The 25,684-nt window shown below is 31.2% G+C and overlaps 1 protein-coding gene and 1 long non-coding RNA gene across 2 annotated transcripts in view; one reads left to right on the plus strand and one right to left on the minus strand.

Annotated features, from left to right (window-relative positions):
- Window positions 1-25,684, minus strand: part of LOC118199827 (uncharacterized) — a 94,538-nt gene that overhangs the window by 62,158 nt on the left and 6,696 nt on the right. The window contains exon 2 of the mRNA XM_085826294.1: window positions 8,036-9,219. Coding sequence (XP_085682420.1) covers window positions 8,036-9,219 — 1,184 coding nt within the window. The remainder of the gene's footprint in view (window positions 1-8,035; window positions 9,220-25,684) is intronic.
- LOC146994040 (uncharacterized) lies at window positions 866-24,624 on the plus strand. The gene is made up of 3 exons (XR_015043969.1): window positions 866-1,134; window positions 7,777-7,838; window positions 23,510-24,624. It is a non-coding gene; the product is annotated as an uncharacterized LOC146994040 (long non-coding RNA).

Below are 25,684 nucleotides of genomic sequence, written 5' to 3' on the forward strand. Positions count from 1 at the left end.
ATGTTCCTTATTTTCACGCTTTCTCATACAGCTGAAAGGAATTTCCATATATAATTAGGGAAGATATTCATGACTGTGTCACTTTTAATAGCTTTGAATACGTGCGTGAGGGGATTATAAAATTGTTATTGGTAATTTTTTGCGTTTTTTATGCATGTTTTCTTATTTCACGCTTATGTATATAGCGATTTCTGTTTTATCTATTTTCAAGTATCTATGTATGTTTATGTGATTTTGAGTTCGGAAAGTAAATTTTCATTGTGCATTTAATTACAGGAATGCAGCAATTGATTACATATGTCTTTGCTTGTTTATTTGTTATTTGCATGGACTTGTATATAGAAAGTTTAAACTTTTTTTTTATCATAAAGAGCGTTTCTTGTGTAGTTTAGAAGTGGATTCTGCAGTTTGCCCGAATTTTAATTTTTTTGCCTGTTCAGGATTTTGCACCGATTTTTTTTGCCTGCTGATTTTAAGTAATTTGATAAAGCAAAATAAAAAATATGCCAAATGTTTCTAAATATGCCAAAGTTAGAGTTTTACTAATCCTTATCGAAAGTAAGTTTCTGAAATTTAATATCTCACGCCCAGAAAATCAGTGCTATGTTTGCTTGATGTTGTTTTCAATTATGAACCTTAGAAAGAGTTATTTTAAAAGTAGACTGGGTGTAACTCTGATATACGTTCTAATTTCACCAAATGTGGCGATATGTGTTCTGCGCTGGTTTTTGGCGCGATTGCGTGTTGTATGGCAACCCTGTTGACGTTGAAAAATCTTTCGCTGGAGTTCGTTGGTTCCCGTCATGCTTTGTGTCTGAGAAGCTAGGGGCAAATGATTTAATGGTGAAAGTTGTTGATTGAAGTTCAGCATAAGGAAATATCGTCGTGGCCATTCTGTTGAGGGGCAATGGGTATTTGGAGGTGTGGAAAGAAGGTATGGGAGATTATTTTTAGTGGCTGTGCGTGATAGAAGTAGGGATTTGTGATTATTTGTTATTTTATTTATTTGTGAACCATAGTATAAATTTTCTGGATAGTGTGTCTGGCTCTCATATAAATACGACAATGATTACGTGGCGGTATGTTAAAGGCGGTATGAAATTGGTATTTCTGTTGTTCGAAAAAGCATTAATGGTAAGTGCATTTTATTTTATTCTTGTTCTTATTTTGTAGAATGTTATGTTCATTGTTTTTTTAGTATGAATTTCTGTCGTTATTGTTGTTTTTTTGAATTGTTTGAAATTTATTTTAGTTATTTTGTTGATTAGTGCGTACCGTCTAAATTGTGCAATTCGTAGATGTTTTTTAAAGTTGAAACAGAACGCAGTGTACATGGTATTCTTTGAAATTTATTGTTGTTGAGTTAATTTATTAAAGCGAGGTGTGCGTAGTGCGTAAATTCGTTCGTTGCCTAGATGGTGCCATTCGTAGATTTTTTTTAAGTTAAAACATATCGCTGTGTACATGGGCTCTTGTAAAATAATTTTGGTTAGAAACTTCACGGTTTCGCTATCTAAATTTTTTGTTTTTGTTTCGGATTTTTAGCTTAAATTGTGTGTTCAACGTGGTTTTTGCATTCGCGAAAACCGTGTTTTTGGAGACATTTAGGCTTAACGTTCGAAATGTAGACAAAAAATTTAGATAGCAAAAATATTTGGCGCCTTGAGGGCGCTTATCAGAGTAGTTTCGTAGACTGACAGATGAGCATTTAGCCTCGTTCCATACAATCAGTACATCTCACTTCGAACCTCAATATAAGGAACTTTTAAAAATGAAATCGCAATTTCATTCATCTCATTGACATATTTCAATTATAAAACTTGTATTTTATTTTTGAAATTTTAGAAGATTTTATCTTGGACCGCCAAACTTTCTTTTTTTAGATTATTGGTTTGCGACAGAAAAAGTTTGCCCATCCCTGATCTAGGCGGTCGAAAAGATGTTAGTGTTCAGCGGTCTAAGTGTTCAGCGGTTTTTACCTCCGCTTGGATGCCGGTGTTCTGAACCTACAACAGAAAGTGATTAGTGGGATTAGTTCGATATTCTTAGGAAAAAATGCATTAGTCTAATATGTCTATGAATTTTCAAATCGATTCTTACATGTAAGAAAGTTTAAAACATTTATCTTCAATGTCGCATTAAATTTCTTAACGCACTCTAAATGTAATTTAATATGATTTATTACAATAGCTTTAACATTATCCTGAAATCAACACCTCATGCAGTCAACGCCGAAGGCAAATGGTCATAATTTCAGTTGTTCAGTTATTATGAATCAAATTCTACAGCCTGAATTCGAATTTCAAAATACTCGAAATGCATTAACCAGGAAATACAAGCATGTTACCGAGATATTATTCCCTGAAATTCCTATATAATGACTCAATTACTGCTTCAATCTCCATTGTAAGGCGAGAGCACTTCTCTTCGGCAATTTGTTGTCCATTGAAATTCTATTATTGGGCGCTATTAACATATTTGTGGGTTTCAATTATTAGTTAAGGAAATTATAATGACACGTTTCCATTTAAATACATATCGCAGTTAATGCATGTTTATATCAAATAAGCAGAGTAGGTATATTTTAATTTGATAATAGGATATTGGCAAAAGTAAACATTTCTCTTTTCTGTAATATTCGGACTTCCACCATGTGATTAAGCGCTTTTAAATGCAATTTAATACCATTAAAATTAGCTTTATTAGTTAGTTATTGAAAATTTGACTTGGTAGTATGGAAATCTATTACGTATTTGCAGAATTTATTTTTGAGAAATTAAGTTTTCTACTGTTTTTCTATTAAATAATGCGATGCACACCCATTAGCGTGAATTTTGGGTACAACAAAACAACAGAAGACTTCTGATTTATAGTTGAGCAGTGGCAACACTGTTCAAAATAAAACATTTTTATCTCCGACGAGCTAGACCGTTGCCATACGGCGACATGCAAGACAAATATATATCTGAATTTTAATCAACAAACTCAGTTAATTAAAAGAAATGTTTTGCTATTCCCTGACATTAAATGCATGTACCTTCCTCGCACTAGGGTGTTATTATTCAGTAAAGCGTAATGTATTTATCTTTTAAATTTAAATCTCTCTGATATTCTGGATAAAAAAAAAAAAAACTCAATTTTTAGAATACGTTTTCTAATTATTATTTTCCTTATTTAATATTGAAAATAATTATATATTAAATATTTTTATGAAATGTACTAACTGGATTCATTAAAATTATTACGCATTCATTCCGTTTTATGCTAGTAAATAAAAGGTTACTCATCATGTTGATAAGGATCAGCATTTGTTTAACTAACGCTGCGTCATTCTTAGTTGTAATTAACAAAATGTTTTTAATATTTCTCGTTTCAAATAATATGGTAAATTGTCTTAAGATTTATAAATCATCGTTATGTAAAATTTAAGCTGTAACTGTGACAGATGGTATAATGGGTTAAGGAAGCCTAGTGCGGGAACGAAGGGTCCGGGTTCGAATCCAAGAGAAAGCATGGCTGTAACCGCCCTCCTCTTTATAGAAGGCAACGGTGGTCACCTGTTAGGTGCCTCCCCAATAAAATAGCCCACACTTCTGGTCTTAGGAATGATCAATGTTAAATAGGCAAGTACCCGTCAATGAATTTAAAAAAATGCGACTTTTTATTGAAACGTGAAATATATACAAAACAGGATTTAAAAAAAATCTCTTTTCTCTTAGTATATTTGTATCAAAAATATTAAATAAACATTATGCAAAAATAAAATTATTAGCTAAAATGTTAATGAATCTCTTGTTAATATAAAACAGCTATATAAACATTTTAATGCATTATATTATTCCACGTATTCTAATGAAATAGATAGTAACATACGGCATTAATAAGAGGGCTTTATTATTTCACTTAGACATTTACTTGTACTTCAAAACAGAAAAAGGTAAGAACACATTTATTTCAGTATTATACAAGTATATGAGTAAATAAACATCGAATTTAACTTATGTATATAACACACTGTAAAATTTTATATCTTGCAGACAATACGTTTAGTCATTAAATTTATATCTTGCAGTAACTATTTCAATGAATTGACATAATGTGTGTCAAGAAATCCTTAAAATACATTTCATATATATCTATCTGAATATTTATAGCATTATTAACTGTGCTTTGATTAAGAAATCAATATGCTTTCTTAGAAATAAACTTCATTTCATTTTTAGAACGTAAAGAGTATAAAGATGAAAAAGTGTGTCTAATTTAATGAACATATTGAAATGTAATTTAGCTGTGAAACTAACTTAAATGATGAACATGTTATTTAATAAGAACTGAATATATTTAAGATATGCTACCAGCTCTGATATTTCAAGACTGTTGGAAGCTATGTTTTTGTACACTTTTTCAGTACCAAAATTTGTACTGGAGGTAATAATTATTACAAGAATATGTGACTGACTCCAGAAATTACTTTACAGTGTATAATTACCAGGAAGTAATTTAATAGCGTACATAATTGCTTGATCTTTGTTATTATTACTTACACGAATCTCCTTTTGAGATACCTTTTTGATTAACTTTTGAAACTTGTGATCAAACGATATAAAGTGAATACAAACTTGTTTCAAGAGTATATCTTTAAGCATTACAAAAACTTTCAATTTGTATACATAAGTTCGGTAGTAACTATTTACATATGCAGTTTGCACATAAGGGTTGGAAGCATTTGCTACAAAGTACGTTATCTGTCGTTCCAGAAATCAGGACTAAAACTAATAACAGATAAAAAATTAATATATGAATATAATAATAATTTTTGTAATATTGTAGTTTGGCTTCAACTCTGTTAAGGGTTTTCAATATTTTTTGCAAAAGATTTGGAGTCCATTTCCATTCTTTGTATACGCGGAAAAACGCTAAAGGCAGAAACTCAATCACAAATGTTACACTAGATTCTTTATAAGAGAATGAAAAATTATGATTTTTATCGGATGTGCGGAAGTTTTGTTTTCTGTTTGACTTCTCCATTTCAAATCTTAGCATTTGAAAAATGAAAAAATAAGAAGAACCATTTATCCATTTGCCCCAATATTTCTTCTTCTACAGTTTACAAAAACGTGCATCGAGAATTTGTAATTTTAATTTACCTTTTCTATTCTAATTTATATTATTGTATTTTTTAAGATTAGTATTATATATTTGTAATTTGTTTTTTACGTATTTTTGACTTGCATTGCTTTATTTGAATATTTATTTATGTTATGCGTTTTTAAGGGGGTTCGTATTTATTTATTTCGCATTATATGTATTCATGGCCATGTAATAACTGTGTTGGTATTTTTATGTTTAATGTACTAGCTGTTTACGAATATATAGTAGTAGTTTTGAAAAGATTAATATTTGTTTGCTTGTATTATGATTTTTATACAATTGGATTCGTTCTATATTTTTCGTGCTTTTATTTGTTTATTTTTTATTTTAAAGTTGTGCCCACGTATCGTGTTTGGTTCATGTATTATGTTGTACAGTACAAAGTCCGTAATCCGGACTTGTCGGGACTTCGATTCCGATCATCAACTTAATCTCGATTCGATCGATTCGATTCGATTCGATCATCAACTTAAATCTGGTAAGATGGCATGCAGAAATTATACAATTAAAAATATGAAACCATAATTTATGAAATAAAGAGCAATTATGATCTAAAGGGTATCAAATTTTACAAAAAGAAGCTGAATATTTGTTTACTTTATTAAACATTTCTTTCGACGCGCGCATGCGTAAAGTTTGTGGCTTTGAGGTCCGTATTATAGATCATTCCGGATAATGGACATCCGGATTACAGATTTTGTACTTTAGTATGTACAACATCTGTAGATGCTACAACGTACGTATTATGTTGTAGTAGATCTACAACATAATGCATGAACATAAACAAAGATCTTTCAATTCTGGAAATTTACCAATCAGACAGACAGACAGACAAAGTAGACAGATGTCTTGTTTTGCACCCGCTAAGTCTTTCTGCACCGATGGGCGAAAAATCAAGCATAGGTGCGAAGGAAAGGTATATAGAAAGGGGGCAATTTCGTATTTGAGGAGAGTAAAAAGGGAACTTCGTACATCTTGCACGAGTTCAAAAGGTCAGGAAGAAAAGATGGGACAAAATAAAATTTAAAATAAATGGCCCAAAAATAATAGAGAGGGGAAAAAAAGGGCCTATAGAAAGAAAAGGAAAAGAAGTAGAAAATATCCTAAAATACGATTGTGTCCATGAGTGTAGTTAAAAGGTGGAAAATTTGTCTTCATTTACAATAAATAGTGTCTCACAAGTGTGTGTGTGTGTGTGGTGAGTGTGTTTGGTAATGATGAATAGATGTGTTACTGAGGGAGAAAAAAATATTGACGGTGTTAAATTGCTTCGTATCAAGGTATTTAGCATGAAATACAAAGTAATATGTATGCTGAGTATATGCAAAGTAATATGTATTGCATCCTGAGATATCAACAAAAGTCATCATACAAAGTATATATTAATTTAACTAAAGTAACTTGTGCTATTTTCGTTCCCAACATTTTCATACATTTTTGCAAAAAACAGCAGCAGACAAACAAGATAGAACCATATACAATACAAGACCACAACCGTACACACACACACAAAACAAACAACAACAACAAAAAGGATATATATATATATATATGTGTGTGTGTGTGTGTGTATGTAAATTACTGAGTATATGTATTAAAAACACAAATTAAACATAGTATTTATTAATTTATATATCATAATTTATTACAAGATTTATTATTTTGCTATCACAATTAATTACTTAATTAATTACACAATGAGGGACACTGTTGTTTATATAAGCTCATAGTTCTAAGAGTTTATTTAAGGCAGTGACGAATAATCCATCCGTTACATATGGACTTTTAACAGATAGCAAGGAACAGTATGAGAAAAAATCGGTGAGGTATAATATTATTTAAAGGCAAAAAATATTTAAGCGATCTAAAAAAAAAAAAAAAAAAAAGAATCCAGAGGATCCGAGAGGAAATAGCGCGATGCCGTGAGTCCCCTATTTTCCCTCTCACGAGATTCCTCAAAGCAAGATAAGGGGGCTTTGTAAGTGACGACAGACGTGAACTGATAACGTTGGCGTCTGTTCGGAATTGTTTAACAAAGGAAGCCACAGGCAATAAGCAATTTCAAGTATTTTTTAATGCTAAAAACTGATTAAAAGTTAAAATTTATTGATTTAAAGGCACATATTTATAGAAATTTGATTGAGTTTAGATGAAAGAAGGGTACTTATCTTAAAATTCCAGCCTTTCGTTGTACTTCCTCACATTGTCCGCTGTTTCATTCTCATCAACATCGCAAATGAAAAACTTTTGAAAACGTGTAGGTATTGTAGAAAAGTCAGTATTTCAAAGTAATTTAATTGATAATCCCCAAGGGGAAAGGAATTTTTTTCACTTTTTTACGGAGCGCTGCGAACGTCCAGCAGCTTGCCTCGGTGATTGCAGCGCCCTGAATTTACCAATCACCTCCCCAGTAGAGTGGTGTTTGCGACACCAGGGTGCCTAGGCCAGAGGCCTTACCCCTTGTAGAACAGTTTGGTTCCATTTAATTTTATGATTTAGAAACGTTCAAATAAAGCATTTAAATAGTGGCCAAAAAGATAAATGTATATATATAGAAATTTATTTATTTATTTAATTATTAATTTTTTTTTTAATTCTTAATATATGTCTTTGAAAATTTTTTAGGTCAAAATTGCTGTAATTGTGGAAGCCCAGGAAAGCTGTCGAGCCGTGACTACACATACATGGTAAGTATTAGCAAGTAAGTTAGTAGTCTGGATAATTATAAAGTACATGATACATAATGCAGAATATATATGTGAAAAGTAATGAATAATATATAAGCAATTGGTAAAGATACATTAGAAGAGTATGAACAATAAGATACATGAGATCAGAGGCAGGTGGTAGACTAGAAATGGTGAACACATCAGGAACGAATTACATAATGTAAACATTGAGCTGGGCAAGGGGGCGATCGATGTGCCTGAGATCATTATAGTCATAATCACAGATTTTTATACATGTGTTGTCAATGATTTGCTGCCTACTGTGGAAGCGTTTGGCAAGCCTATAATAAAAAGATCTGAGCTGTGTCATGCCCAGCTCTTCATGAATTCTGTTGTTCCTGATGTACCATTCTGCATTAGTGATTTGTCTGAGTACAACATTCTGACAGGCCTGCAGCCTACCTCTGTTGGTTTTACGCGTGTGGGCCCAGATAGGGCTGGCATAACAGAGTAATGGTCTGAGAATGGACTTGTAAATAAGTAACTTGTTGTCTACAGATAATACACTGTTCCGAGCAATTAGGGGGTTGAGTTGCGCTTTACGAACCCGGAACTTTTGGATAATAGAAATGATATGTGGGGACCATGTGAGAGTATTGTTGAGGATCACCCCAAGGTATAGGACTTGCTTGGCCCAGGGAATGGTGGTACCATAGAGCTGTAGATTTTTCTTAATCTTTGTTTTTCTGGTGAATAGGATGGCCTTGGTTTTATCAATATTAACAGCAATCTTCCACTGGGTGAGCCAGGTCTCTAGTGCATGTATGTGATTCTGAAGTCGTTGTATTGCAGGACCAATAAATGCACTTTGTGCCAGGATCGCAGTGTCGTCTGCATACATAGCTAATGTTGTGTCATGTGTGGTGGGAATATCGTTCACGTAAATGTTAAAATATGTAGGCCCAAGCAAGGACCCCTGAGGGACTCCTGCTTGGATGGGGTGGAAAGTTGAATTTGTGCCTCCTACGTGAACGAGAAAGGATCTACCTGTTAGGTAAGAATTGGTGATGGTAATGATGTAGTCTGGGAAACCCAGAACATGTAACTTGTATGTGAGTGCTTCCAACCAGACTCTATCAAAAGCCTTTGCTATATCAAGAAAGATTCCACCAGTGATCCTCTTGTTGGCCATTCCTTCAGCAATGGTCTCGACAACCCTGTAGAGCTGGTTTGCAGTGGAAAGTTGCTTCCTGAAGCCGAACTGATGGGGAATCAGAATGTTGTTGTCGTCCAGGTGTGCATTGATTCTTTGGAGCAGGACTGCTTCGAACACTTTGCTTATAGACGAAAGCAGGCTTATGGGCCTGTACGATTCTGGGTTGTTAGGTGACTTTTTGGGCTTCAGTATAGGAACGATTTTTGCCTTTTTCCAACATTCAGGAAAGTATTGCCATTTCAGGAGGATGTTGCAGATTGAATTTACCAATCAATTACGAGGACACTTCATATAGAGCTACAGATACAGGTAGAAACCATCATCAATATAAGAAAAATGTACACTGCTAGGAAAACGGCTCGAATTTGGCCAATGACAGTCCAGATGAGGGTCATCAATAACTCCGCCCACATGAGTGATGTCATGTTTCTGACGTTTGTTTACATTGTTCGGAGTGCGTTACTTGAATGTACATTTAGTTTTTCGGAATAAAAGTGTTTATATATATCCGTATATATCTGTATATAACGATTTAATGTTTGTTTCGGAATATTAAGGTTACTCTACTGTTCCAATACAAAATTAGATCTTGTCAGATGGAAGTTACTGATGGCTGGAAGATGCATGTAAAGTGTGGTTTACAAATTATTCTACATATTGATAATCAGAAACTTTTAAGTGATAATGACTTAAATCATGTAATATATAAAATATACCTGCGGGAATTAAACCAAGTTAATGTTAAGTTAGTGAACACAAATGCAATTTTGTGTCGGTAACTAGTGCAGTAAATATTTTGAATCAAAATGCCACCAGTAACTATTTCAATGAATTGACATAATGTGTGTCAAGAAATCCTTAAAATACATTTCATATATATCTATCTGAATATTTATAGCATTATTAACTGTGCTTTGATTAAGAAATCAATATGCTTTCTTAGAAATAAACTTCATTTCATTTTTAGAACGTAAAAAGTATAAAGATGAAAAAGTGTGTCTAATTTAATGAATATATTGAAATGTAATTTAGCTGTGAAACTAACTTAAATGATGAACATTTTATTTAATAAGAACTGAATATATTTAAGATATGCTACCAGCTCTGATATTTCAAGACTGTTGGATATGCTTATTTATGAAGATTAAATCACCATTAACTGACATTATGGTTCTGGTAAAGCATATATCATATTTGGAATTTTCATTGTTCAGTATGCATTCTTAGAAAGGAAGTTCATTGTGTTTCTGAAATGTAAAGAAAATAATACTGAATAACTGTAAGTGTAACTATAAAACTGCAAATGCTAAATGATGCTGAACATAATTTAGCAAGAACTGAATTTAGTAAGATACGTTACCAGTTATGATATTTCAAGACTATCGAAAATGCTTTTTTTTAACAATGAGGTATCATACCTGTTCTAAGGTGTAACGTTGAATTGAATAAGTATACTTTTATTTCCAGGAAACATACCTTTAAGTGGATTGCATGAATTAATCAAATTCACTATTAACTGACATTATAATTTTGGTAAAGAATATATAATATTTGGAATTTTCATTGTTTAGTATGCATTCTTAGAAAAGAAGTTCATTGTTTTGCTGAAATGTTAAGAAAATAATAGTGAATAACTGTAAGTTCTTAGTGTAATAGACCTACTGAAATCTAATTTAGCTATAAAACTGCAAATGCTAAATGATGCTGAACATAATTTAACAAGACTTGAATTTAGTAAGATATGTTACCAGTTATGATATTTCAAGACTATCAAAAATGCCTAACAATGAGGTATCATTACGTGTTCTAAGGTGTAACGCTGAATCCAATAAGTATAATTTTATTTCTAGGAAACATACCTTGAAGTAAATTGTGTGTTTATAGTTCTTTACATCTAGTTAAATACAGCAAAATTTACATAAGCCCAAACTGAATGGATTAAAAAATATAACTTAAAGTTGTATTTCAAATTTTACATTTTGTTGTATTAAAGACTGATTACTTGGAGTTCCACTGATAGTTGGACTTGATAAAATATTTCTTCAATCGACAATTTTTTTTTGATAAAAAGCATTTAATATTGATTTTCTTACATTAGTATGTATTTTTAACTGTGAAGTTTGTGCATTTAAAAAATGTAATGGCATGCGGATTATTATATTTTCATTCATTTCCAATTTCATTAAAAGTATATTTTTACAATTTACTGCCTGATTTTATACATTATATGTATGAGTAATAAATAATTATTGTAAATATGCTATGTAACTTATATTTAGGTCTTTATATTGAAACAACTTATTTATATATAGAGAGAGAGTCATGCATCAACTCGTGGCAATTGAAATTGAATTGTTAGTAAGAAGTTAATAATAATAAGATGCATTACTGAGGTATCTAATAAGATGTATTATTGATGACAGTACATAAAATTAACCAAAACTGTAAGATATATGGTTAAAAGGTACTATTCTATTTTCGGAACCAGATTCAGGAATGTATGGGTGTATGTATGTATTCATGTTATGTGCGTGTATACACACACACTTATACACACTTGCATAGGCCCACCAGTGGCAGAGTGGTAAAATCTTTGAACACCGAGTTCAAATCCAGGCAAATTGTTTGGCTTCATGGGCGTTTTCGTGGGGTTTTTGCCCATGTAAAGTGTATACCAGCCAGTTTCCTTTAGAAAGTCTTCCATAAAGGTATCCATTCCCACAGGCAGATAGACCTAGTGTACTTTGCCATACTAAACTAAAATGAAACCAAAACCACTCGTGGATACATACATTACATCTCTGAATCTTGTCCCGATAACAGAAAAGTACTGGTTAAAATTGGGCTTTTAAAGATATGTGAAAAGAGTTTTGAATTAAAATCCAGATTATATTTCATTATCTTGTAATAAATACATTGGACTTAAGATCACACTGTAACTATTTAATAAGAGTTCCACTAAGCTGTCAATAATGCTTTATACTTACATTAAGTACTGAAATCAAGATCAGAATGTTATGAATTAGTATTATTGTTCACCTAAGTGCTTCACATTTAGAAGTCCATTCTATTATCAATAATTTAATATCCATTTTTAACAAATAAGAACAATACGATACTAATTGTTACATTTATTTATTTATAAGTTCTGTGAATTGCAATAATTTCCTTTTCCGATATCTTCTTTTACAAAATACTTTCAGTCTATAATTCCTTTTTTAAATGTTAATTTCTCTTCATCATAGGTAAAATATATTCACATATTATTTATGAAAAATTATTTAATTAAAATATTGAAAGTATATGTTACAGAAAACAAACATATTGACTTCTATAATACATTTATTAAAACTTATTTATTTATTATAGTGAAATAATCAAATTCTCAGATTAATAGCTAGAGTTTTAAAAACAGAGGTCTAAGAAATCATGTAACATTTATTTACATAAGAATGACTGTATATACATAATGATCACAAGTTACCTTTTACTCAGACATTTCATGCTAACCTGTTTTTATTGCATTAGAGTTTTAAAAATAAGTATTTCTTATGATTTTTCTACTACTGCTTCAAAATTCTGATTTTTATGCCAGTCAGAAATGATTTTCTTTGAGTATACAGAATTAAATTATTTATTTCTGGATTAGTCATCGAGTAATTTAAAATATAATACTTAGTACTATTACAAAATTTAAGAACTCCAAAATATTCATCTTAAAGTTTTTAACACGCTGCTTTTTATTACATAAAAAAATTAACCAAATTGTAAACATGTAATATTGAAAATTTCTCTCTTAAGTAAAATTATTGCAGCTACATGATTTCAGCACAAACTAAATATTTCAGTATATAAAAGAATACAGTGTACTGCCTGTAAAATTAATGATACTTACGTATTAGCACAACCACCTTAGCTCAATTTGGATTTAACACATGAAAAGGTAAAAATTATACATTGGGTGCAAGTTGATGGTTTTCACAATTTTTCTTAAATAGATACCGAAATTATTGATATCTATCATAAATTGGATAACATTATCAAATTATGAAAAGAGAACATATTTTAGCAATTTAAAAATTTTAATGTTTAAATAAGGAAATAAAACACGTTCATCTCAATCTTTCTGTAATTGTTTTGCCCTATTCTTTTCCCAAGCGGTTTGTTTTTGCTTGAAAAAAATTAAATAATTTCAGAGACTCAGCATCGCACAAACTTCAGCAGCATCGGCTATCTACCAAATGCATTTCATTTCTGTTTCTTTTAGAAATTTTTTGGCAAAATTTTGTATTCCTGTAGAGTTTCCACCCTAGTTTTTTCCATTGTTGATAAATTACAAAGTGCATACAGTCAAAAGTCGTTAATCCGACTCGTCGGGACTTTACGTCGGGCAATTCCGGATTATCGATTTTTCTGGATTATAGAACATCAGTTTAAATCTGGTAAGATGGCATGCAGATGAAATTAAAAATATGAAACCGTAATTTATGAAATAAAAAATTATGACCTAAAAGGTATCAAAATTTACAGGAAAAAAAAAAAAAAAAAAAAAAAAAAAAGAAAGCTTAATATTTATTTGTTTACTTTATTAAATATTTCTTTCAATGTAAGTTGTTTAAGTTGCTTCATTTTATGTGATTATACTTTCTCTTTAATTCTATAAACAGACATAATTTCTTCTTCAGTTACAAAGCTCCGCTGTTGAAGTCCTATAATTGCTGTGTCGAGAATACCGACTAATTTGTCAATTGAAATTTTTTCGTTTTCAATAACCTCTGTATCACTTTCTTCTTTATCAGAAGCGAATTATAATGACGAGGAATTTGATTTAAATCATATCAAAGACAGAGTACATCGAGATGAAATACTACATTTAGTAAGGAATTATAAGCGAAATAAAATAAAAACATCTGCCCTGAAGATAAGGATAGTGCTGACAGATTAACTTCCAATTCATTGCGCAACTCGGCGTTTTCCCTCCCGGGCCGCAGAGCAGCATGAAATTGATAAACAGATTTCGGAATGGTTTGAGAAACGAAGGATATGCCTTTATTCATTTTTTGCAGCAATTCCACTTTTTGTTTAATGGACTTCTAAACATACTTTCGCTTTGTAGATCCTTCGGAAATTCTATTTGACATAATCGAAAGTTCAAGCTTACTTTTATGAAATTGCTCTAACAGTCTGCAAAAAATAATAAGCCAGATCCAATTCGAAGATTCAGGAACAACGCCATCTGCAACATTAACTGAATTAGATAATTTTAGCTTAGCTTATACTGTCTGTTATACATTAAACGTGCAAGTTTAAACGTATTACGCACATGCGCACAAGGATATTCGCAGCCGTAAAAGTCTTATGCGCATGCGTCAACACGATGCATGCGCAGAATGTTTGTAGCTTTGAGGTCTGGATTATAGATCATTCCGGATTATGGGTGTCCGAATTAACGACTTTTGACTGTATTTTAAAATTAAGGCAAAAAATATCACAATTTTTTCATAGAAAAGGTTGAAACTTGAAATACAACACAAAGAATGTATAGGAAGACGGCGACATTGCCCTATTAAAGATTGTTATGAGTATGGTTACCAGAGTTTGAAACATTTTAAAAATTTGATGAGTTCTACTGAGGTGGTTGCAAGTAATAAATTAATTACATTGTAATATGTGCATTTTTACTGTTAAGAATATAAAATTTTTACTTATAATAAATATCTGAATATGCTAATTATTTATTTGCCCTCTTATGTAATTTTGATAAATTAGCCACTATTTATTTTACATCAGTTATCTTCAGACTAATTTTAAATTTAGTTTCAGTGTGAATTTCTTTTGTTCTTGGCTTTTTTATGTTTAAATTGGCATCATGTAAAGCTACATAAAAAATAAAACTATTAAAGAATATATGAAAAGCAAACAAATGAAAGAGACAGATGTGAAAATTTATCAGTTCAGTTTCATAGGTATTCTGTACAGTAATACCCCTAAGTTAATTAATAGGTGGGACTAATGAAAAGTACAGCTTCACATACAGTATATGTCAGAAAAATACATAGGGACTTTAACAGATGATATCTATATATTGGTTTCAAAGTTGAATTATCTTTATAATATGTAGTATGATATTTTCTTGACATGTTGGTACTCTCACATACATGTAACACATGACAGTGAACCAAAATGGATTTGGAGGACTTTGAGGGATGTTGTGTAGTACAAGAAATCAATTAGGCTAGAGGTCCTTCATCAAAAAATTATGGCAGAACGTGCAGCAGTCGCCTCAGACATATCGTATAATATGTAAGAACCTAAAACAGTATTAAAATTAATACACTGCATTTTTGTGGATGCCATAGCCTCGTATTTAGCACACATTTCTAATTAGCATTTATGTTCCCCAAAACTTTTTATCATTTGAGCAAAGAATCTTTTGTCAAACTTGTGACTATCATAGATTTTTCTGGTGGATTTGAAACTGCATAACTTCACATTCCCTTAAGTCGGGGATGAATATTCCATAACATGTGAAGAAAACATACATTTATTTTCTCATATGTCGAACATTTTTCAGTATTATACTCAAATATAAGACCTCATGCTATATTTAAAGTTTATATATATATATATATATACCAGAGCCTGATCTTTACATTAAAAAAAATTACATCACATGAAATTAAATTTGAGATTAACATTACATGCATGATATTCAAATTTATATAATTTAAATTTCAGCTTCAACGTTATTCATTTCCTAGATTAAATCTAACATGGACTACTTAGATATGTTATGTCTTACACTTAGAAAATATTTCCTTCCCTGCAAAAAAAGGGGCCCACCAGCATCGAGCGGTAAAGTCGCTGAAAACTGGTAGTTTGGTCTGAGGTTCGAATCCCGCAAACAGGCTGGCTGCATGGACGTTTTCATGGTTTCCTCCATGTATACAAGTAACGTTTATACAAGCCAGTTTCCCTTAGAAAGTCCTCCATGAAGGTATCCCTCTGCTTAGGCAGAGTCCTTGAGGCATTGCCATAAATCACATAAACCGAGTCCAACCTGGCAAAAAAGTTAGGAACATATTATCATTTTAACACAGTAAACCTTTTTTTTTTCATCACTTCTGAAACTGACTACTCCTCAATATACAAATTCTGGTACTGAACATCTCTTTGAAATGACAAGCTCTACACAAAATTAAAATCATGTAGAACTGCTGGTGGTCATCTTAGAGAAGGTTAACTGTATTTATTAAATGTCAGAAATTTATTCAACTATTTCTAAAAATGCAAATTAATCAATAAAATCTGGTATTAAGTACTTTGTTTCTGTAAGCATAATTAATAACAACTTCCAAGTTTGATTTAGTGTGTATGATGACAATTTATTACATTAACGAATGTCATTTGCTTGACAGATATGAAGAATTTCTTTTGAGGAGCTGTTTTGCTTGGAGGGTTGGTTTGGTTTGTTTGATTATGGAAAGCATGCAAGGTCTATGTGGGAAGGATGTCTTTGTGGAGGATTTTCTAAGGGAAAAAACTCTATCCATGTTACACATGTGGAAAACCAGGAAACCATGTTACACATGCAGGCAGCCTGTCCAACTGGAATCAAACTCAGATCGAACTATCAGCGTTCCAGTCACTTTACCGCTCAGGCACTAAAGAAAGCAATGGAAATTCACTTATCAACACTAGTTTTTATTAAATTAAAATACTGCATAAAATAAATTTATAAAGCTATTGAATGAAAATTTTCTGTTAATATATTTAAGCCATATGTAAGGAGTAACAGATTAATTATTTCTAATATTATTAAGTAATTTTCTTGTAAAGGATTTATAAAAAAAAAACAAAAGCTTCTTTAGAGAAATTATTCTACTATTAAAAATCAAATACTACTGGAATTAACTCACTTTATCCATAATTGAATATAAGCATTTTTAAGTGATAAATCATGTTGTACAGAAATATTAAATATGAATACAATCATCTTAATTATTTAAAAAAACTCACTGTGAAGATGTGAAAAATTAAGAGAAAAAAGCTTTCTAGATTATTTGCTAGAAATCTGACATTCTGAAAAATGAATACACAGATACACACACACTCATTCCTATTTAGATGCATACACATGCATATTGATGGATATAATTCACATATTATATATTGAAAATATATGTATATGTGCATGACTTTAAAGGAAAAGTTAAAAAATAGTATCACTAGAACAAATTTACACTGTAGAGTAAAGATGTTTTTCATTTAAACAACGCACTTCCTAACGCCGGATAGCAGAATGTAAACAAACGTAAGAAATGTGACATCACTCATGTGGGTAGAGTTAATGGTGACCCTTATCTGGATTGTCACTGGCCAAACTCAAGCCATTGTCCTAGCAGTGTACATTTTGCTTATATGCAACCGGGGTGCTTAATTCACAGGTGCACACAAGGTTAGAATTCTAACCTCCTTGGGTGCACATTAGTATTGCTTCTTAGGGAGAGGTTTCAAAATGGACTAATGAGCTTTGCTCTTGCAACGCTGAACCATTGGAACTGTGTATATGAGAGCATGTTTTCGTTTACGTTTTATATGTCATTTGTTTTGCAGTTATAAATGTATGATGTATAAATGCAACTGTCATTTTAGTAAAAAATATTGTAATGCTTTCATTTTATAAGTTTATTTAATCTTCAACATTTCACTTTTGCAAAACTTACCACGCACCGATATTCGGATTAATGTTTGTGGCATATTAACGCTCTTTATATCGAGAAAATGACTCAAGCTAGAATTAGCCTCGAATCTACACATTTACTAGAATATGTGGATTAAGAAAATTCAAAAGTATAATTTTATTTATTGAGCGGAAAATAAATGAAGTATTATAAAGAATCTATTATTCTCCTGTCTCATTACTTGCCTTCCTTTGATTTTAAAAGCGTAAAATTCAATATATATATATTTTGTTAATGATCTGATTATACCTATAGTTAATATTAAAAGCTATATATGAAATAGAGTTAAATATTTTCGTTGTCAATGAGAAAAAAGTAACCTCTGAACTAAACTCAACTGATCTAGTCTTATATAGTTTTTCCCTGTCCACTGAGAAATTTCCAACACCTTTGCATTCTTGCAATTGCTGGAAAGCACAGAGTTACATAGAGATTGGAGTAGTTACTTAAGTATAGGACTTACAGTTATATAAGAACAGGACTACAGTTAAGTATAGACTCCAAATTTGGTGACTTTTGGGGATTTGTAACCAAATTTAGAGACAGTTACCAAGAGCACTACCAGCTTGGTGCCATCTCACTAATTTGGCAAGCCAGCGATTTAACTCAATGTTAAATATACTTATCAGTATAAACTTGCTTTCCCAGCAATGCTTCACACTGATGAGGCCTTTCGTGTTACATTATGCATGACATACAATTTGCATATAATTTCAATAAAAGTATTTACATATTTTCAAAATTCATAACAATATAATTTTAAATGTAGGCTTTTGATATTCACGCTGGTAACAAATAAGATGATTGTCTATAATTTTAGAGCTAAATTTTCGTCATGGATTTGATCTTTCTAACACGAATTCCACTTTTTATATGCTTAACTACCTGGAATTTTTACGTATCTTGAATTTAGCATTTCCTGATATTTTCAGACAGTGGAGCTTTTACAGTAGATCATGGCAATAAATATCTTGAACTTTCAAAATTTTGTTTTAATTATGGATATTAGAAAGCATTTTAAAAATAATATACTATATAGTCACAATAAAAACATTTATTCAGCAAATATATTTAATGGAATTTGGTATGTGAATTAGATTACTGGTGTTTCATAATATTATCTGGACAGTCACTGGTTGACAAGAACTAAAATAGCTAGATATTGTTAAGAATAAATACAGCTTGATAATTATTATGGAATAATTCATTTGTGCAAACTTTCATTCCTGATCACTGTGTAGTCACAGGACAAATAACTGGAAAGGCTGCTATACGATAAATTTTTTATCAAAATCAATTTCTTTGAAACTCCAAAAAATATCCGTAAGGAGCATATTAATACATTTATTATTTAATTTTACAATATGGTGAACTTAATGGAAAGTTCACCAATTGCAACGCAATTGTGCATTACAATGATAATTCAGAATATTCATCAAATGCATGCCATTTTGTTAAACACCATTAGTTATAATATAAAATCCCACTGCTTATTAGCAGTTTTCAAGCAGGGTATAAAAATAATTATGTTAATATTTTGATTTTCAACAGGAAACTCTATAATACTGTTACTCCGAAAACAATGCAAATGTATCACTTTTTGATATGCACATTCTTCCATTATATATAAGTAACAAAATACAGTCAAAAGTCTTTAATCCGGACTCCTCGGGACTTCGGCGATTCCGGATTATAGATCATCAGTTTAAATCTGGTAAGATGGCATGCAGAAATTATAAAATTAAAAATATGAAACCGTAATTTATAAAATAATGAGCAATATAAAATAATGACCGTAATTTATAAAATAATGATCTAAAGGGTATCAACATTTACAAAAAAAGAAGCTTAATATTTATTTGTTTACTTTATTAAACATTTCTTTCAACGCGCGCTTGCGTAAAGCATACATTACGCATAGCCAATATTAGAAAATTGCAACCAGAAAACTATTTGATTTGTATTCGTGATATTTATAATGACGAGGAATTTGATTTAAATGATATCAAAGATGGAGTACATCGAGATGAAATACTACATTTAGTAAGGAATTATAAGCCGAATAAAATAAAAACATCTGCCCTGAAGATAACGATAGTGCTGAAAATCAACTTCCAGTTCATTGCGCGCCGCGACGTTAGCCCCCCCCCCCGCAGAGCAGCGTGAAATTGATAAACAGATTTTACAACGGTTAGATAAACAAAGGATATGCCTTTATCCATTTTTTGTAGCAATTTCATTTTTTGTTTGATGGACATCGAAACATACTTTCGTTTCGTAGATCATTTAGGAGCTCCAGCATCGGAAATTTTATTTGACATAATCAAAAGTTCAAGCTTACTTTTAAAAAATTGCTCTTACAGTTTGCAAAAATTAATTAGCCAGATCCAATTCGAAGATTAAGGAACAATGCAATCATCAACATTAACTGAAATAGATAATTAGATAATTTTAGCTTATACCGTCCGTTATACATTAAACGCACACACGGAAACTTATTCTGCGCTTGCGCACACGCATATACGCAGTCGTAAAGGTCTTGCACGCACGCATAAACGCCTATGCGCAGAAAGATTTTAGCTTTGAGGTCCGGATTATAGATCATTACGGATTATGGGTGTCCGAATTAACGACTTTTGACTGTATTCACTCAAAAACTCGCTCACATGTGTTCCTTTCAGTAACCTGGCTTACAAATAATAACATTATAAGGTAGTATAACATGTGTATATAACTTCCTCAAATGTTACTTCTTGTATTTAGTACATATTCTTATCAGTTTACAAATGAAACTGTTAGGTGTGATAAATAAATCACTTATATTATTGTCTTGTAAAGTATAGTTTGTACAAGATGTTCATATAAATATTTCTATGCACCTCTTTTGTTTTATTCAATTATTTCAGAACTTGATTCGAACATTTTAACGTAAGTACTTGTTGGAAGTTTGTTATATATTGGTAAAATTCACTTTATATACTGCATTTCAGTTAATATACCACATTGCTCTGTTCCTTAACTTTCTGATTTCAACCAGTTAATTACTTTTTGCAGGCTGTTATTATTACAGTATTACTTTCATATTACAGCAATTTTTATAAAATTGATAATAATAATATGAAAGTATTAACAGTTAAAACATTCATAAGTTAAACTTTCAGTTTTAACAGTTTCACATGAGTTTAAACTTTTGATTATGTCAAAATGAATTTCTATTTCTGGAGCTGCAATAGAATCTACGAAGGAAAAGCATGTTCCATTTAAGAAAAAGTGGAATTGCTGCAAAAAATGGATAAAGGTATATCTGTCTCAAAATTATGAGAGGAGCATTGGAAAGTCAACTGTATATGACATGAGAAAACAGAAAAAGGAAATTTTTGAATTTTATGTGGATTCTGACACTCCATTCGCAATGAATAAGGGAACAATTATTTGTTATACTAAAAGTGACGATAAAGTGATGACTGAAAGGGTTAGACATCCTTGCAGCGAGCAGGTACTATTAACGGGTCCAATGCTAATGGTTCAAGATAAAATATTTAATGAAGAAATTCACTTAAAGCTGAGAGCACGAATTTGACAGTTTAGTTAACCAAATTTAAAAATTGCCATGGTATAAGGCAATTAAAAAATTTGGGTGAAATAAAAATGACTAAAACTTTCAGGTGAAAGTGCTTCAGCTGATACTGAGCTATTCGCAGATGAATTCACCAAACTCGTTAATAGCGAAAAATTATCTCCAGAAGAAATTTACAACACTGAAGAAACTGATCTTTTCTGGCAATATGTACCCTGAAATACCTTGGCAACCTCTTCCGAAAAGGCTCCAAAGGGTGTCAAAGACTCCAAAGCGAGACTAACAATTTTAGCATGTGCATAAATAAAAGAGCATGGATGGCACCAGCATTAATGAATGATTGGTTTGAAAATCATTTCATGCCTGAGGCTCCTCAGCATTTGAATTTGGTTGGTTTACCTGAAGACACAAAAATTGTCCTGATTGTAGAAAAATATCCAACTCATATACCATTAGTGAAAGAGAGTGTGCACATATTAATCTTTCTTCCAAATTGTACGTCGATTATTCAGGCTAAGTATATATATAGTGTGCATGCTGAAATGCAAATATAAAGAAACATTTTTAAAAACACATGTTAAATTTCTTGAATAATGGGAAGACTATTCAATATGTGAAATCTTTTAGCATAAAATCTACTGTGTAGAGCATCGCAAGGTCCTCAGAGGATGTGCCTTCAGAAACTTTAAAAAACACTCATCATAATTTACAGCCCGCTATGATACTTCATAGTGAAGATGATAACTGTGAAGTTTAAAATTTATGGATATTGCAAACGGAAAGAGTGATTATGGATTTTGTAAAAAAATGTGGAGAAGTGGTAATCAATGAAAATGATATAAAAGAAGTTTTTGATCGAGATGACAGTGCGCCAATCATCAATAAATTAACAAACGGCGAAATCTGTAATATGGTTCTAGATCCAGAAAATAATGCTACCGAAAGTGAAAGAGGCTACTGGAAGAAAAAGGTCAACTGAGAAGTTAGTCAGAATTCTAGACACAGCAGTTACAGAACTTGAACTGTGGAACTTTTTAACTGAACAGCAAATTATGTCTGCGTACAAAAAGGAGAAAGTATTAGGATGGGCAGTCCATATTATGGGGTATGCTTTGGATCATCGCCAAGTTGTTGATTCATGATAACCTGAATATTTTAGTGACTTGATGGGTTGTAATGCGTGAGCACGCTGATTTTGATTGTAGAATTGAGATTGTGACCATTTCTAAGGGCTTATTTCGACGTTGGATATCGGTTAGGAAGTACGTTGTTTATTTTGTGCTTTACACTATTAAATGGCTGCCGGTGGTAAGATTAACCTGAAGTTTCTCTTCAATTTAGAGTGAATGGGAACGAAAGTATGGATTGACAGGTGTGCAAATGAAAGTTTAATTGTAATTTAATGGAATAACCTACCTGGAACAACGATCGTTTCTGATAAATGGCTTCGTTCACCTCTCAGTAAATTATAAGTGCCCTTTAAGGATACTAAAACCGTAACTCATATCAACACTATTGAAGTTATGTGGGATGCAATAAAAAGGGATTTTCAAAAGAAATGCCACCGACTGTCCTGCACTACGAAGAATATTTTTATTCTTACTCTTGTGAATTTATGTGGTGACGGCAGTATACAGATTCTAGTTGAGATAATTTTAAAGAGTTTTGGGATACTATTAAGGAATTATATGAGAAACACACCGCAGAAGCAATAATCTCTAAATAAGGCAAGTCAATATTTCCTTTCCGTACTGCGCAGATTAGATAATGTGTATTTACTTATTTTATATGGATTTAAAATGCAGTTTATTTAGATTATAATTTTTTGTTTTAATTATGTTTTACTGCATTATGTTTTGGATGCCCTTTTACTTAGGAGGGCATTGCAGATAAACAGGAATGGTGCAACAAAAACTGCCATTTTTCTCAAGTCGGACCCTGAAATAAGTTTTTCCCATTAGCATAAAAACAAAACAACTTACATTGAAATATATGCTTAATAAAATGTATAAAAATAAATACGTTTTGTAAATTTTTTTGCCTTTGTTTTGTACATTTTGATACCCATAAATGCTTTATTACATGCTAAATACTAATTTCATAATTCCTACATGCCAATTTACTAGATTTAAGTTGATGATATAATTTCCAGAAAAATTCCAAATCCGGAATCGCTGAAGTCCCAACGAGTCTCAATATCACACTCTGTACTGGATTTACAGCAAATAGTGAAGAAAATTCTCACAATACTTTTGAAAAATGCTTCCAATAAATCTTGTCTGTATGCCTTACTGAGTAAAGAAAAAGGAGAATGAAACTAGTAATTCCATTAAACAGCCATTTCTCTTGTATTGTCATTGCTTTCTTTGACTGCTATGCACAATTTGCATATTATATCACAATCCTCATCGACTTTGTACTTGCAAATTATTTTTCGAAGATTTATTATTTTCCATGATTTCAACATTATCTTGCTCTCACAGAGAAGCTGTCAAAAAGTGGTTGTCATTCTGAAAATCTAACAGATCACTTATTTGAATACTTGTAGCATAATGTGCAAAATTCACTGTAGGAAATTTCAAATAGGATTGTTTTCCGGCGATGTAATATTCCTATGTTCCGTTTCCGGAAGAAGGGCCATAGAAATCTAATAAAAGGCAAATGAAGTATTGCTGTAAGTATACAAATATTTATAACTGTTTTGCACTTATTGAATTAATTCAAAACATTTAAGAAGCAATATTAGATATATATATGCTCAATATCATGTACTTTCTGCTGACATTATGCTTAATATCAAGCTTAGAATCCTGCTGATTAGCCATTGGTAACCTTGACAAGAAAAAATGCAATATCACAAATGAGATGTCTACGATAGTAACAGCAAGGAAAGTATTTCAGCATGTTTGATGTAAATGAGGTTAATGCTAATTTTAGTTAATATTTGGTTCCCCTCTTCTGTTATTGAGAACGGATTCAGAAATTTATGTATGCATGCATACATTTCTGAATCTGATACCTAATATTTATATCTAAACAGTTGTATCTTAATTTATGCATACAAAGTTGTACAGAATGCTGAATTAGATGCATGCTGTGTAGGTATTTTACATTGAATTCATGAGAATATCATGAAGAGTGTATTGTGTCTGTGCAACAATAAACTTACATGCACAAATTTTAGAAGTTACTGACTAAATATTAAAGTATCTTTGCTTGAAGTGCTAAATATTAAAAAAAAAAAAAGCAATTATTAACCAAAGCATTTGCAAAATTCCTCCCATACTTCCATTAAACACACACATTTATTAACATTTAAAATATAAAATTTGAAATATTTATATTGAAAATTTTTTTAAATTTAATATCTTGATAATTTTAATATTTTTTAGGCCATTTCACCCTTAAGACTGTAAATAAATTATAAAAAAAGCATTTATAAGTATAATTTTTTTGTAAATAAGATTTATTGAATAAAATAAACAGGTTGAAGAACAGCAATGTTCAATAAATTCCATGAAATAAAATTTTAAAGTAACCCTGCAAATTTTCATGAGAGTCCTGCTTTACAAACACATGTTCAATCAGTCAAACAAACAAATTATTGCTCGTGCGCTGTTTCCAGCTCACGAGGATTTGCCAACAGATTCCAGAAAAAGGTTTTCCTTGAATTAAAACCATAAAAATGGTGGCTAAGTGCCAAATATTGCTATTTTCTATTCAGTTCCAAAGTTGCATTATTATGGGAACCATTTGAGACAATTTTTTTTTTTTTATGCTTGAGATGCTTATAATGATTTTTGCCAAGAACAATGAAAAAGTTACAAGTGAAGCAGATATATTTTTTTTTCTTTTGTACGCAGATGTTCATGCTTATAAAATGTGCATCCTTGCAAATTAAAAATTTTCTTGCAACAAGAACAGTTTTTGAATAAATGTGTATTATATTCGAGTTCCTTACCTGCATAGAAATAATACTGCCATACTGATTCATTTTTTCAAATGTCTTCTTAGGTACTTTACACACATGGGGCTACTCTACTTGGTATGTCCAGGATTTGAAAGAATTTATCTTAGACCATCTCCTTTCCATTCTCGTATATTATGTGATAACTGTGTACTGGTTTTATGAATGTTATACACTTGAGATATTTGATTTTGCAGATGGACAGACATACTGAGAATACTGGTTGATAATAGATTTAATTAGATAAAAAGTAGGTAAAAAAATGGAACTATGTAATTTACCTGCAGATCTTTAGTATTTCATCACAATAAACAAATCACCTAACATAGTACAAAGTCTGTAAACCAGATGTCCATATCC

The sequence above is a fragment of the Stegodyphus dumicola genome, chromosome 11 (assembly GCF_044657685.1).
Source record: "Stegodyphus dumicola isolate Sdum_Otavi_A_Nest chromosome 11, ASM4465768v1".
Taxonomy (NCBI): Eukaryota; Metazoa; Arthropoda; class Arachnida; order Araneae; family Eresidae; genus Stegodyphus; species Stegodyphus dumicola.